Raw genomic sequence first — 13,865 nt, 5'->3', positions numbered from 1 at the left:
TCGATCACTTTCTCAAAAGACTGAATTAAGTTGAGCCATGACCTGCTGCGTACAAAGCCATTACTGTCCCGAATTAACGCATTCCCTTTGAAATGGGAATAAACCCTATCGAGAAGATTTCTTCTGAATAGCTTCCCTACAATTGACATGAGGCTCAGCGGCCTATAATCTTCTGGACTATCTCCACTTTCCGTAAGTCTGGCTAGTCTCCAGCCTTCTGAGAGTTCGCCTGTGGCTTGTGAAGTTGCAAAGATCTTTATCAAGGACCCTGGAATCGCCGTTTTAGAGATACAGCGTAGAAACGGGTTCACCGAGTCCACACCGACCAGCGATCCCCGCACATGAACGCTATCCTACACACACTAAGAAAATTCACTCTTGCACCAAGCCAATTTACCTACATACTTCTACGTCTTTGGAGTGTGAGAGGAAACCGAAGATCTCGGGGAAAACCCACGGGGAGAATGTTCAAACTACGTACAGACAGCACTCGTTGTCGGGATCAAATCAGGGTCTCCGGTGCTGTAAGCGCTGTAAAGCAACAACTCTGCCACTGCACCACTATGCTGCCTCTTTGCTTCTCTTAATAATTTGGGATAAATCCCATCATGCCCAGGGGATTTATCGACTTTAATGCCCCAACATTATCTCGCTCTTGAGCCTAAACTGCTCTTGCGTATTAGTAATTTCTACGCTAATAGTCATAGAGCTGTACAGCGTGGGAACAGGCCCTTCACCCCAACTTGCCCACATCGGCTACAATAGTCCCATCTGCCTTTGTTTGGCCCATATCCCTCTGAACTGGTCCTATCCATGTGCCTGTCTAAATGTTTTGTAAACGTTATTATAGTACCTGCCTCAACTACCTCCTCCAGCACCTCGTTCTATACATCCATCAACTTTTGTGTGAAAATGTTACCCTTCAAGTTCCTAGTACATCTTTCCCCCTCCCCCCCCTCACCTTAAACGTATGTCCTCTAGGATGTAAATCTCGCTATCCTCCATGTCCATCTCCTTGGTAAATATAATGCAAAGTACTTGTTTAGTACCTTGCCTAACTCCTACAATTCCAGGACAAATTCGTCATGTTATCTTTGAATGGTTCCACCTCCTCCCTGCTTACTCTTTTGTTTTTAATGTAGACTTTAAAATCCTAGGTATTTTCTTTAATCCAATTCGCTGAAGAAGTTTCATTGTTCTTTTTGGCCTTCCTAAGAGCATCACACAAACCAACCTCCCTTCCATTGACTCCATTTATACCTCACGCTGCCTCGGCAAGGCCAGCAGCATAATCACGGATGTGTCGCACCCTGACCACTCCCTCTTCTCCCCTCTCCCGGCAGGCAAAAGGGACAGAAGTGTGAAAACGCACACCTCCAGATTCAGGGACAGTTTCTTCCCCTCTGTTATCAGGCAATTGAATCATCCTACCACAACCAGAGAGCAGTCCTGAACTACGATCTACCTCATTGGTGACCCTCAGACTATCCTTGATCCTTTGCTGGTTTTTACCTTACACTAAACGTTATTCCCTTGTTATGTATCTGTATCTTGTAAATGGCTCGATTGTAATCATTTATTGTCTTTCTGCTGACTGGATAGCACCCAACAAAAGCTCGGTACACGTGACAATCAACTAAACTGAACAGAGATGCTGTTAACACGTGGAGTTTGATTTATATAAATGGCCAATCTTGGGAAGATGTATTTTATCACCAAATGAAAATTCAGGATTGTTAGGAATTTAATTTTAATTGGAGTTTCCCCCTACTTCCTCCCACCATTCCCCATTAGGAGAATAAAAGGGGGGCGTTGCGAACATAACTAGCCTTGGGATACTCTGTACGTAATTCATTGTTGTGCTGTTGGGAAATTCCATCGCAATGTGAATAACCAAAAAGTTTCCCTGTGTTAGAAACTGTACAAAACTCTGAGTGAGGTGAAACTTGAGGTGGAGACAGTGATAAAGACTGGAAGGCAGATCGTTCAGAAACAGCAGTCGGACAATCCCAAACAGATGGATGAGCAGCTGACGGTCCTGAAGCTCCTGTACAATGACCTGGGTGCTCAGGTTAGTCATAAATGTAATAACTGATCACAATGCGCCAAGGCGTTTACGAAAGAACAGCCGATGCTGGAAAATATCGAAGGTAGACAAAAAATGCTGGAGAAGCTCAGCGGGTGAGGCTGCATCTATGGAGAGAAGGAATAGGCGACATTTTGGGTCGAGACCCTCCCATCAGTCTGAAGAAGGGTTGAGACTCGAAACGTCACCTATTCTCTCCATAGATGCTGCTTCACCCGCTGATTTTCTCCAGCATTTTTTGTCTACCTACAATGCCCCAAGGTTGTTCGTTGCTGTTTTAATAATCTTCAATTGGACTAGTGCAAAACATTGCTGTCAAGCTGTCCAAATTTAACTCTTAGTCACTGGGATGGGAGGTTTGCAGTATAATATTGACCAGAATGCTGACTGGATAAGGGGCGGGATGTAAGCTTCAAACAGAAGGTTGGGTAAACTTGGAATGTTTTTTTCTAAAAACATTGGAGGCTGAGGGGCGAGCTAATGGAAATAAATACAATAATAATTGGCATAGATAGGGAGATATGAGAGTACCGTGTAATAGGCTTTAATATTATGTTGGCAACGGAGGGGTAGACTGATGAGATTAGTTTATCTTGGTATTATGTTCAACATGGTTTTTTTTATTTTCACCATTATCCTACTTTGGCAAATGACGTGTTATTTGGGAATTCCTGACTTTATGAAGGACCACACTTACTGTGAGTACAGTACCTGTTCACATACAGAACCATGGGCAGTCGCAGGTAGGTGGGACTGGTGTAGATTGGGCATCGTGGGCAAGTTGGGGCAAAGGGCCTGTTTCCATGCTGTATTATAAATTACCCAGAATCACCAGGGAGGCCTCCATTTGCCAGTAAATATGGTCGGTGAGGTGAGTGGCAAGTAGAATTTGATGCACAGGGGATTGCGACTCTCTCCTTTCTAGCATTCTGTTGGCCAATGTACAAATCTCTGGATAATAAGTTGAGAATTTAAGGCAAGGCCTGCATTGGCAAAGAGACCTGAGGGAATGCTGTGTGCTCTGTTTGACTGGACATGGCTCAGCCCCAGTTCTCCAAACTCAATCGTCCAACCATAAGGTTTTCTCCAGGTGCCATATGGACTGGACAGCGATATCGAGGAAAGGGAGAGGCAGATCCCTCATAGTGAACAACCCGAGTTTAAAAAAAGAGAAATGATCTCCTTCTGATAGATCAAATTGTTAAGCGAAGGATGCAGAAATGTTTTGCCTAGTACAGATTATGAGAATGGGGAATCAAAGTCTCACAAGTTCATAAATGATAGAAACAGAATGGGACATCTAGTCTATCTTTCCCTCTCCTTCCCATTCTGCCTTCTCCCCATAACCCCTGACACCCTTGCTAATCAAGAATCTATCTATCTCTGCCTTGAAAATATCAATTGACTTGGCCTTCACAGCCTTCTGTGGCAATGAATTCCACAGATTCACCACCCTCTGACCAAAGAATTTCCTCCTCATCTCTTTCCTAAAGGTATGTCCTTTTATTCTAAGGTTATGGCGTCTGGTTCTAGACTCTCCCACTAGTGGACACATCCTTTCCACATCCACTCTATCCAGGCCTTTCATTATTCGGTAAGTTTCCATGAGTTTCCACAAAACCTTCAATCCCCTCGTCCAAATCATTAATATACAACGTGAAGAGTAGCGGCCCCAGCACTGACCCCTGCGGAACTCCGCTAGTCACTGGCAGCCAACTAGAAAAGGCCCCCTTTATGTCACTCGTTGCCTTCTGCAATCCAGCCGACATGCTATCCATGCTGGTATCTGCCCTTTGATACCATGGGCTGTCATCTTCCTTAGCAGCCTGATCGAAGGCTTTTTGAAAATCTAGGTAATCATCACCCACTGACTCTCCTTTGTCCGTCCTGCTATTTACTTCCTCAAAGAATTCCAACAGCTTCGTCAGGTCCCCGTTTCACAAAACCATGCCGACATTGGCCTATTTTATCATGAACTAAAAGCTTTGTTCCATGGTGCGAGTTCATTCCAAGAGCTCTCCCGAGTTTAAAAAAAAAAAATCAAACTCGTGGTAAGCATGGAGAATGAACGTAGCGGGTACGTCAGAGCTCGGGGATGTCTCTTAGCGCTAACGGCAGGTACTCGGGAAGACTCACTAACGGCAGATAAGCATGGGAAGACTCGTGAAGATTTTTCAACATATTGAACAATGTCCACGAGAGCCCCGAGTACCGACGAGTGGCCATTACCGTAAATCTCCCGAGTTCGAATCAGGGCAAACTCGGGAGAACTCTTGGAATGAACTCATACTGTGGGATAGGGCTTTAAGTACTCAAAAACCTCAGGCCTATTTCCTTCGCTCCACAGATGCTGCCTCACCCGCTGAGTTTCTCCAGCATTTCTGTCTACCTTCGATTTTCCAGCATCTGCAGTTCCTTCTTAAACAAAACTCAGAAACCTCATCCTTTTATATTGGTTGGACTCAAGAATCTTACCAACCACTGAAGTCAGACTAACTGGCCTTTAGTTTCCACTCTTCTGCCTTGCTCCCTTCTTGAACAACAGAGTAATATTTCCAATGTTCCAATCATCTGGAGCCATTCCTGACTAGTGATTTTTGCAAGATCACTACTAATGTCTCCACCGCCTCTAAAGCCACCACTTTCAGAACCCTGGGTGCAGTCCATCCTTTATCCACCTTTAGACCTTTCAGCTTCCCAAGCACCTTCTTCTTAGTAATAGCCACTCCACTAACTTCCACCCTCTGACCCTCGTGATTTTCAGGCATATTGCTGGTGTCTTCTACTGTGAAGACTGATGCAAAAGCAAAGACATTTCAATACATTCAATATTCAATACATCTGCCATTTCTTTGGTGGTCAGATCGGGGGGAGTTCCCCCCGCCATGGGTACCATGTAATCCCGTGCTACCTGCTCCATGGTTGGATAGTCGGCGACTAAACCGTCTCCCCCACCTGGTTTGCCAGGTGAGGAGGGGGCTGTGGACCCCCAGCAGGATCAAAAACAAGATCTGTCAAAGGGCGGATGAGCTTCCAGCGAGCCAACGGCCATCCACACTTCAGTAGAAGTTGCGATCACTGTCGTACACAGCATTGCAAGGAATGATGATAAAGCACACACACCTAAATCCGATACGTCCAGTGGCGGAAGTCGGCAGGAACTGGAGGACAGAGATGTGTGGTGCGTCCGTCACCGTTCCCGTTTCGAAACCAGCACCACTGCGTCGCTAGTGTTTTCAACGATGATGATGAATGAATTAATTTCTTTATTCCCCATTATCACTTATCCTGCATCATTCTCCAGCGATCCAATGTCCACTTGCCTCTTTCTTACTCTTTATATAACTGAAGAAACTCTTGCTATCCTCTTTTAGATTATTGGCTAGCTTATCTTTATATTTCATCTTTTCTCCCCGTATACCTTCTGTTCTTTTTTAAAAGCTTCCATATCCTCTAGCTTCCCATGAAACTTTCAATGTTATATGCCTTCTCTTTTAGTATTATGCTGTCTTTGACTTCTGTTGTCAGCCACGATTGTCTCCATTCTCCCATTAGAATCTTTCTTCCTCTTGGGAATTAAAAAATCCGGCGCCTGGAGTATGGTGTACAATTTTGGTCGCCTAATTATAGGAAGGATGTCAACAAAATAGAGAGAGTACAGAGGAGATTTACTAGAATGTTGCCTGGGTTTCAGCAACTAAGTTACAGAAAAAGGTTGAATAAGTTAGGTCTTTATTCTTTGGAGCGCAGAAGGTTAAGGGGGGACTTGATAGAGGTCTTTAAAATGATGAGCGGGATAGACAGAGTTGACGCGGATAAGCTTTTCCCACTGAGAGTAGGGAAGATTCAAACAAGAGGACATGACTTGAGAATTAAGGGACAAAAGTTTAGGGGTAACATGAGGGGGAACTTCTTTACTCAGAGAGTGGTAGCTGTGTGGAATGAGCTTCCAGTGAAGGCGGTGGAGGCAGGTTCGATTTTATCATTTAAAAATAAATTGGATAGTTATATGGACGGGAAAGGAATGGAGGGTTATGGTCTGAGTGCAGGTAGGTGGGACATGGGGAGAATACGTGTTCGGCACAGACTAGAAGGGCCGAGATGGCCTGTTTCCGTGCTGTAATTGTTATATGGTTATATGGTCTTCCGAATTATTCCCAATCAGGTAGTATAGATCTTCGGCGAGTTACGAGAGAAGCATCATACTGTGTAATTAACTACGCCATCCTCACTCAGCTACCTTTTTGCTTCTAACCAAAAAGGAAAGACAAAAATATCCAATTTATGTGTCGCTAAATGTTGAGAATGCTAACATGAAGATCAAAAGAGATGAATAAACTTCACAGCTTCTAGTCCCTACAGTGCCTATCAGGTAAAGGTGAAAGCTTTAGATGGAAAACGGTAGGCCACTCTTGTCAAGATGAGATGGGTAGTGAAACTGAAATGGAAAGCTCGTCAAATTCCTAGGAGATAATATCACCGACAACTTCTCCTGGACCACCCATATTAAAGCAGCGACTGAAAAAGCACATCATCATCGCCTCTACTTCCTTAGACGGCTTAGGACATTCGGCATGTCCCCCACATCTCTCACCAACTTCTACAAATGCACCGAAGAAAGCATTTTTGTCAGGATGCATCACAGCTTGGTTTGGAAACGGCTCCATCCAAGACCGCAAGAAATTGCAGTGAATTGTGGACGCAGCCCAGAGCATCACACAAACCAACCTCCCTTCCATTTACTCCATTTATACCTCACGCTGCCTCGGCAAGGCCAGCAGCATAATCACGGACGTGTTGCACCCTGACCACTCCCTCTTCTCCCCTCTCCCGTCAGGCAAAAGGTACAGAAGTGTTAAAACGCACACCTCCAGATTCAGGGACAACTTCTTCCCAGCTGTTATCAGGCAACTGAATCATCTTACTACAACCGCAGTCCTGAACTATTATCTACCTCATTGGTAACCCTTGGACTCTCCTTGTTCAGACTTGGGTGGCTTTACCTTGCACTAAATGTCATTCCCTTATCACAATCAGAATCATACTTTATTAGCCAAGTATGTATTGCAACATATGAGGAATTTGATTTGCCAGTCATACCAATAAAAAGCAACAAGACATACAAAATACATTTTAAGCTGAACATCCACCACAGTGACTCCTCCACATTCCTCACTGTGATGGAAGGCAAAAAGAAAAGTTCAGTCTCTTCCCTTCTTTATTCTCCCACAGTCGGGGGCCTTGAGCCTTCCGTTGACGGGGCGATCTTGACTCCCGTAGCCGACGGTTGTGCCCTCCGTGTCGTGGCGCTCAAGCTCCCACATCGGGGGGGGGGGGGGGGGGTCTCAGCTCCCCTGCGCCGGGCGATCGGACCCCAGGTCGGGTCTGGTCTGCGTCGTTGGATTTTCCCGACATCGGTCTCAACCTGAGACTGCGAGCTCCTCGATGGTGAAATCTGTAGGCCACGGTTGGAGCGTAGATCCCAGGCAAGAGATCGCAGACTCATTGGGATTGCAGCCCACGCCCCACGGTGGGGCTCAAAGTCAGTCCCGAGCGAGGCCTCCAGCTCCATGATGTTAGGCCGCAGAGCGACCGGAGATACGTCCCGGAAACAATCGCATCTCCGGCAAGGTAAGAGATTGAAAAAAAGTTTCCCCCGACCACCTCCTCCCCACACATAAAACAAACCAGAGAACACTAACACAAACTTTTAAAATACATGAAAAATAACAAAACAAAGACAAACAAACAGCCAGACTGTTGGCGAGGCTGCCATTGTGCGTCGCCCCCTGTTGGTATATCATGTATCTACACACTGAAAATGCACTGATTGGAATCATATATTGTTTTTCCGCTGACTGGATAGCACGCATCAAAAGCTTTTCACTGCACCTGTGGTCCACGTGACAATAAACTGAACTGAATCCCCAGCCATTGATGCCAAATGCCAGGGACTGACTATTGGCAAATGAGATTGAGGGTTATGGCAGCTTAGGCTAGGAGTCTGTGAGGAAGCTGGCCCGGTCACCATTGGCAAGATGGCAGGCAGAATGCTACAGGCAGCCAGGGTTAGCTGACTGGTGTGGGGGCAATCTGTATATGGCAACTCATGTTGTACTTGGGTAAACTCGGTGCATGGAATTTCACTATCATCGTGCAAAGGGAATTTCTCAGAACAGGTTTCGGTGCCTTTCACTGATGAGAAATTCAAGTCACCTCTTCAATGCTTTGGCATCAGCCCCATCTTTGACACACATTGCCCTTGATTTGCAGGTCACTGAAGGGAAGCAGGACCTAGAGAAGGCCTTGCAACTCTCCCGCAAGTGGACGAATGAGACCACGTCGTTGTCAGAGTGGTTGGCTGCAAGAGAAGGTGAAGTGAAGCTTAAATCATCTCGGGGACCAACGTCTGATAACTTAGATACTGAAATCAAATCGATTAATGTGAGTACTGTGCTTCCCACCTTCACTGGCTCAACTTGTCGTCTGTGCTTCGATGTGAACTGTGATTCAAACGTTATGGTTAATTTGCAAGATACCTTTTCATTATCATTATTTTACCTTATCATTAATGTTTTATTATTATTAATGTTTAGTGTTTCACTGTATGTCATGTTGTTACTTGTGGGCAGAGCACCAAGGCAAATTCCTTGTATGTGAATACTTGGCCAAAAAACTTACTTACTTACTTACCTTTTCATGATTGAAATTGGAGAGCATTTTTCATTATGGAATTGTTAAAGAAGTCACACATGAGCTCATTGAATGGCAACACAGGGCACGAGGGACTGAATTGGCATTGTGCATCTGTTTCTTTGCGGCACACAATTTATCTATGATATGTGGAAATGGCTGGTAAGGCCACCATTTATTCCTCATTCCTAATGACCCTTTTGCGTTCAGAATGCCATACGCCATAAGAGGTTTGGCCTACTGGGCGTCCTTCTCCAAGGAGAGTCTGCAGCGGGCAGGTTGGGCCTGCTTGCTGGGAGTATCCTGGCCCGCTGCATATGAATGAGCATTGTGAGACCAGCGGGATGTATTTGCCCGCTGCTGCATGGCTGCAGGCATCTTCTTCCGCGCGAGGACTTGGTTTGCGGTGGCGTTTCCGACTTCCGTTCTGTTTGGCTTACGAACAGTACGCTGGAACGGAACCTGGCCTTGGACTGACGAGGACCTGTATGTAATTCTTGGCCAAACCGATGGGCAATTCACTTTGGCACGGTGAGCCCTATTGTTGACAATTCATGAATGAGCTGCTTCCCAAGCCCAGTTGGTGAAGGTTTTTTGTCAATCCCAAACGGTTGCTTGAATTTCTATTGGCTTGAAAAATGGTTTTCAAAAATGCTAAAACTATTATTTATTCTCAATATTTGGCTGAGAGATTCGGCTTGATGGCAGTCCTGCTCATTCACAATGTTCTCTTTTGACATGTTTCTTCGTTTCCAATTGAAGAGATAGTGTTGAATGGCAGTTTATAGTTGTAAGAATATCTGTCCCATTTAGTCTCTCCTCCAGGAGGGAGGAGTAATCCCATTCATTTCATTTTCTCTAATTTCCCTGTACCCCTTGTTCTACTTGACAATGGTCAATTTAATTCACCAACATGCCTCTCTGATGACCGAGGAAACTGGAGCATCTACAGGAAATACTTGGGTCAAAATTCTGCAGAGACGGCACTCAAATCCATACATTAACAAAGTGTCTCTGGAACTGTGAGGCAGTAGCTCTAACTGCTGTGCCACCATATATTTATCATAATAATATCCATCCTGCATTTATCATAATAATAATTCATAATCGTAATTTATTAGGGAAGTTTGTTTTTGCAACATACGAGGAATTTGATTTGCCATACAGTCATGTCAAAAAAGCACCAAGACACACAACTACATAAAAATTGACATAAACATCCACCACAGCGGCTCCTCCATATTCCCCACTGTGGTGGAAGGCAATAAAGTCTTGTCTTCTTTCCTCCTTTCCTCCCACAGTCGGGGGAGTTGAACCATCCGCAGCTGGCGATCGAGCTCCCACAATGAGGCGGTCGAACGTCTGCTGCTTGGAGTTCCCGAAATCTGTCTCTCAACGGAGACTGCATTCTCCACAATGTTAAAGTCCGCAGCTCCCGCAGGTTGGAGCACCAAAGGCCGACCTCTGGCAAAGGGATCGTCCGCTCCGAGATGTTAAAGTCCGCAGGCTCCGCGGTTTTGGAGCTCTAGAAATCCCAAACAAGAGGCCACCAGCTGCACGATGTTAGGCTGCAGTGCAGACTGAGATATGACACGGAAAAAGTGGCATCTCCGTCAAGGAAAGAGACGAGAAAAGTTTCCACCACCACCCCCCACATAATGCAAAACTAGAAATAAATGAAAACATACATTTACAACAAACTAAAAACACAAAAGAGGAAAAGACAAAGACAGACTGTTGGCGAGGCAGCCATCTTGCTCTTGATATAATAACATCCATAAATCCATAACATTTATCCATAATCCATATCCGTGTAGTAGTGCTAAGAGTTGCTGCCTTTCAGCGCCGGAGACCCAGGTTCCATCCTGACTACGGGTGCTTGTCCGTGCAGAGTTTGTACGTGCTCCCCGTGACCTGCGTGGGTTTTCATCAAGATCTTCGGATTCCTCCCACACTCCAAAGGTGTACAGGTTTGTAGGCTTATTGTAGGCTTGGTATAAAAGTAATATTGGCCCGAGTGTGTGCAGGATATTCTAATGTGTGGGGATCGCTGGTCGGGGCGGACTCAGTGGGCTGAAGTGCCCATTTTGGCGCAGTATCATTAAACCAAACTAAACTTTTTTAAAATGTGCCATTTTTAATGAAATGTGAAGTGTCAGACTGTATCTTGTCCTTGGGTGCGGGCTGATGTGTGGTCATGTTTATTTTAAAGTTTACCGTGCAGTGAAAGGATTTGTCAAGTTGTGATATGATGGTTTTCTTATTTTAAAATGGATCCTTGAGTGGTCAACTTGGATTTGTTAATTACGAATGTGTAATCCACACAAATTTATTTCAACAGCTAATTCTGAAAGACTTGGAGGCAAAGCGAAGTGAACTCGGTGGCATTACTGAAAGTAGTGCTGGCCTGCAAGGTTTGGTAGAAGGCAGTGAGCAGTTTCTAGAGGATAACCTGGGTGCATTGAACACAAGCTGGAACAGAGTCCACACTCTGGCACAGAGTTGGCGTACCAGACTATTGGTAAGTCAATGTAGAAACAAGGAACTGCAGATGCTGGTTTACAGAAAAAGACACAAAATGCTGGAGGAACTTAGCGGGCCAGGAAGCATCTCTGGAAAATATGGATAGGTGGCATCTTGTGTCAGTAACCTTCTTCTGACTGATTGTGTTGGAGGGGGGAAGAAAAGCGGAAGAGATTAGGGTCAGGACAAATTCTGGCAAATATTAGGTAGTGGAAGGAACTGCAGATGCTGGTTTAAACCGAAGATCAACACAAAATGCTGGAGTAACTCAGTGGGACAGGCAGCATCTCTGGAGAGAAGAAAAGGGTGACGTTTTGAGTCGAAACCCTTCTACAGACTGGATACAGGTGAGGGATTTGTTTGAAAGGTGGCGTATGGTTGGACAAAGGCCAGAGATGCAAAGAGAATGTGTGAGACAAAGGAATTGTGAAACTAGATGAAGGAATGGCGGGGGAATGGGACAGGGAGCGGAGAAATAAGTGTGAGCCCAGGTGGGGCACAGGGGAGGAGGGGGTGAAAAGAAAGGGGTGGGGGTAAAGTGAGTGGGAAATTTGGTAGTTAGCTAAAATAGGAGAATTGAATGTTGTAACCTACCAAAGCAGAATATGAGATGCTGTTCTTCCAGTTTACATATGGCCTCACCCTGGCAATAAAGGAGGCCCATGATAGAAAGGTGAGTATAGTCAAGTCAAGTCACTTTTATTTATATAGCACATTTAAAAAACAACTCTTGTTTGTCAAAGTGCTTTACATCGGTATAAGAATAGTGTAACAAACAACAGTGGTTCATAGATCAAAAACAAACATCACTACATACGTATAGCCCTCGCTCAGAGGACGTCAGGAAAGGCTTGGGAGTATAGATACGTTTTTAGTCTTGGCTTAAAGGAGTCGATGGAGGGGGCAGTTCTGATGGGAAGAGGGATGCTGTTCCACAGTCTAGGAGCTGCAACCGCAAAGGCACGGTTGCCCCTGAGCTTATGCCTAGACCGCGGGATATTCAGCAATCTCAAGTCGGCCGATCTGAGGGACCTGGAGGTGGTGTGGTGGGTGAGCAAACTTTTAATGTAGGTGGGGGCAAGCCCATTAAGGGCTTTGTAGAGTATAGGAATGGGAAGGAGTGTTAAAATGGTTAGCAACCGGGAGATCCAGTAGGCCTTGGCAGACTGAACATAAGTATTTGGTGGAAAGATGGCTGAGTCTATCCTGGGTCTTGGTTATGTACAGGAGGCCAGGTCAGAACACCAGGTGAGGTTAGAGGAAGTGCATGTGAATCTCTGTCGCACCTGGAATGAATGCTGGGCTAATTACATAGAGGAGAGGGAAGGACATCTCCTGAGGTTGCACATGAATGTACATGGGGATGGGGTGGTTAGAGTGGGAAGGGATGAGTGTACTAGGGAGTTGTGGAACAGTCTCTGCAGAAGGCGGAATGGGTGGGGATGGGAAGATGTGACTGGTGTTGGGATCATGTCAGAGAACGTGTTGGTAGGGTGAAAGGTGAGCAACTGCGAGATCCAGTAGGGTTTGACAGACTGAACACAAGTATTTGGTGGAAAGGGGGGGGGCACTCAGCAGGGCCGGTTCAGAGTAGCGATAGCTCTGGGGATGAAGCTGTTTCTGAGTCTGGAGGTGTGGGCGTAGAAGGCCTTGTAACATCTGCCGGAAGGTAGGAGTTCGAACAGACTATTACAAGGGTATACTCAACACTCTGACTGATGAAGTCCAATGTGCCGAAAGCCTATTTGACCACCCTTTCTACCTGTGACTCCACTTTCAAGGAACTACAATGTACCTGCACTTCTAGATCCCACTGCTCTTCCATTCGCCATGTAGGTCCTGCCCATGTTAGGCTTCCCCAAATGCAACAAATCTCTGTCATATTCCAGCTTCATCGTGTTTCTTCACCTCTTCCTGCTTACCCTACCACGGTGCTGTGTGGTGTCATCTACCGACCCCCCAAATACCATAAGGACTTTGTGAGTGACTTTTCTGAGTTTCTAGCTGGGATTATACCCAACTATGACCGAAGGGTTTCGGCCCGAGACTTTGCCTATTTCCTTTGCTCCATATAGATGCTGCTGCACCCGCTGAGTTTCTCCAGCTTTTTTGTGTAACCTATGACCGTATCCTCTTGGTTGGGGACTTTAATATTCACGTGTGCTGTCCCGATAAACCGTTGGGGAAGGACTTTTTAAATCTTATTGATTCTTTTAATTTTGCACAGTGTGTGTCTGGTCCCACACACAAACATGGACATACATTAGACCTTGTACTATCTTATGGTTTGCCTGTGTTAAACTTGGAGGTCTGTGACAGTGTGTTTTCTGATCACATGCCGGTAATATTTGATGTTGGTTTCTCCAGTGCTGCAGTTAGACCTGTTGTGTCTGCTCGGCGCTGTCGGACCTTTAACCCCTCTGCTGCTGGCCAGTTCTCTGCCGCTTTCAATCAGCTCTGTGCCCCCTCTGTGTCCATTTCCATTGGTACGGAGGAGATTAGTTCTTGGTTCCACTCCTCCTGCAGAACTATTCTCGACTCTGTGGCCCCATTAAAAACTTTG

The 13,865-nt window shown here is 45.5% G+C and overlaps 1 protein-coding gene across 1 annotated transcript in view; it reads left to right on the top strand.

Annotated features, from left to right (window-relative positions):
- utrn (utrophin) overlaps positions 1-13,865 on the top strand; it is a 382,291-nt gene that overhangs the window by 179,198 nt on the left and 189,228 nt on the right. The window contains 3 exon segments of the mRNA XM_055639965.1: positions 1,916-2,071; positions 8,360-8,530; positions 11,121-11,300. Of these exon segments, the coding sequence (XP_055495940.1) occupies positions 1,916-2,071; positions 8,360-8,530; positions 11,121-11,300 (507 nt within the window).

Source organism: Leucoraja erinacea, chromosome 8 (genome assembly GCF_028641065.1).
Source record: "Leucoraja erinacea ecotype New England chromosome 8, Leri_hhj_1, whole genome shotgun sequence".
NCBI lineage: Eukaryota > Metazoa > Chordata > Chondrichthyes > Rajiformes > Rajidae > Leucoraja > Leucoraja erinaceus.
The sequence above is the reverse complement of the archived record's forward strand: the minus strand, read 5'-3'. Positions and strand labels throughout refer to the sequence as shown.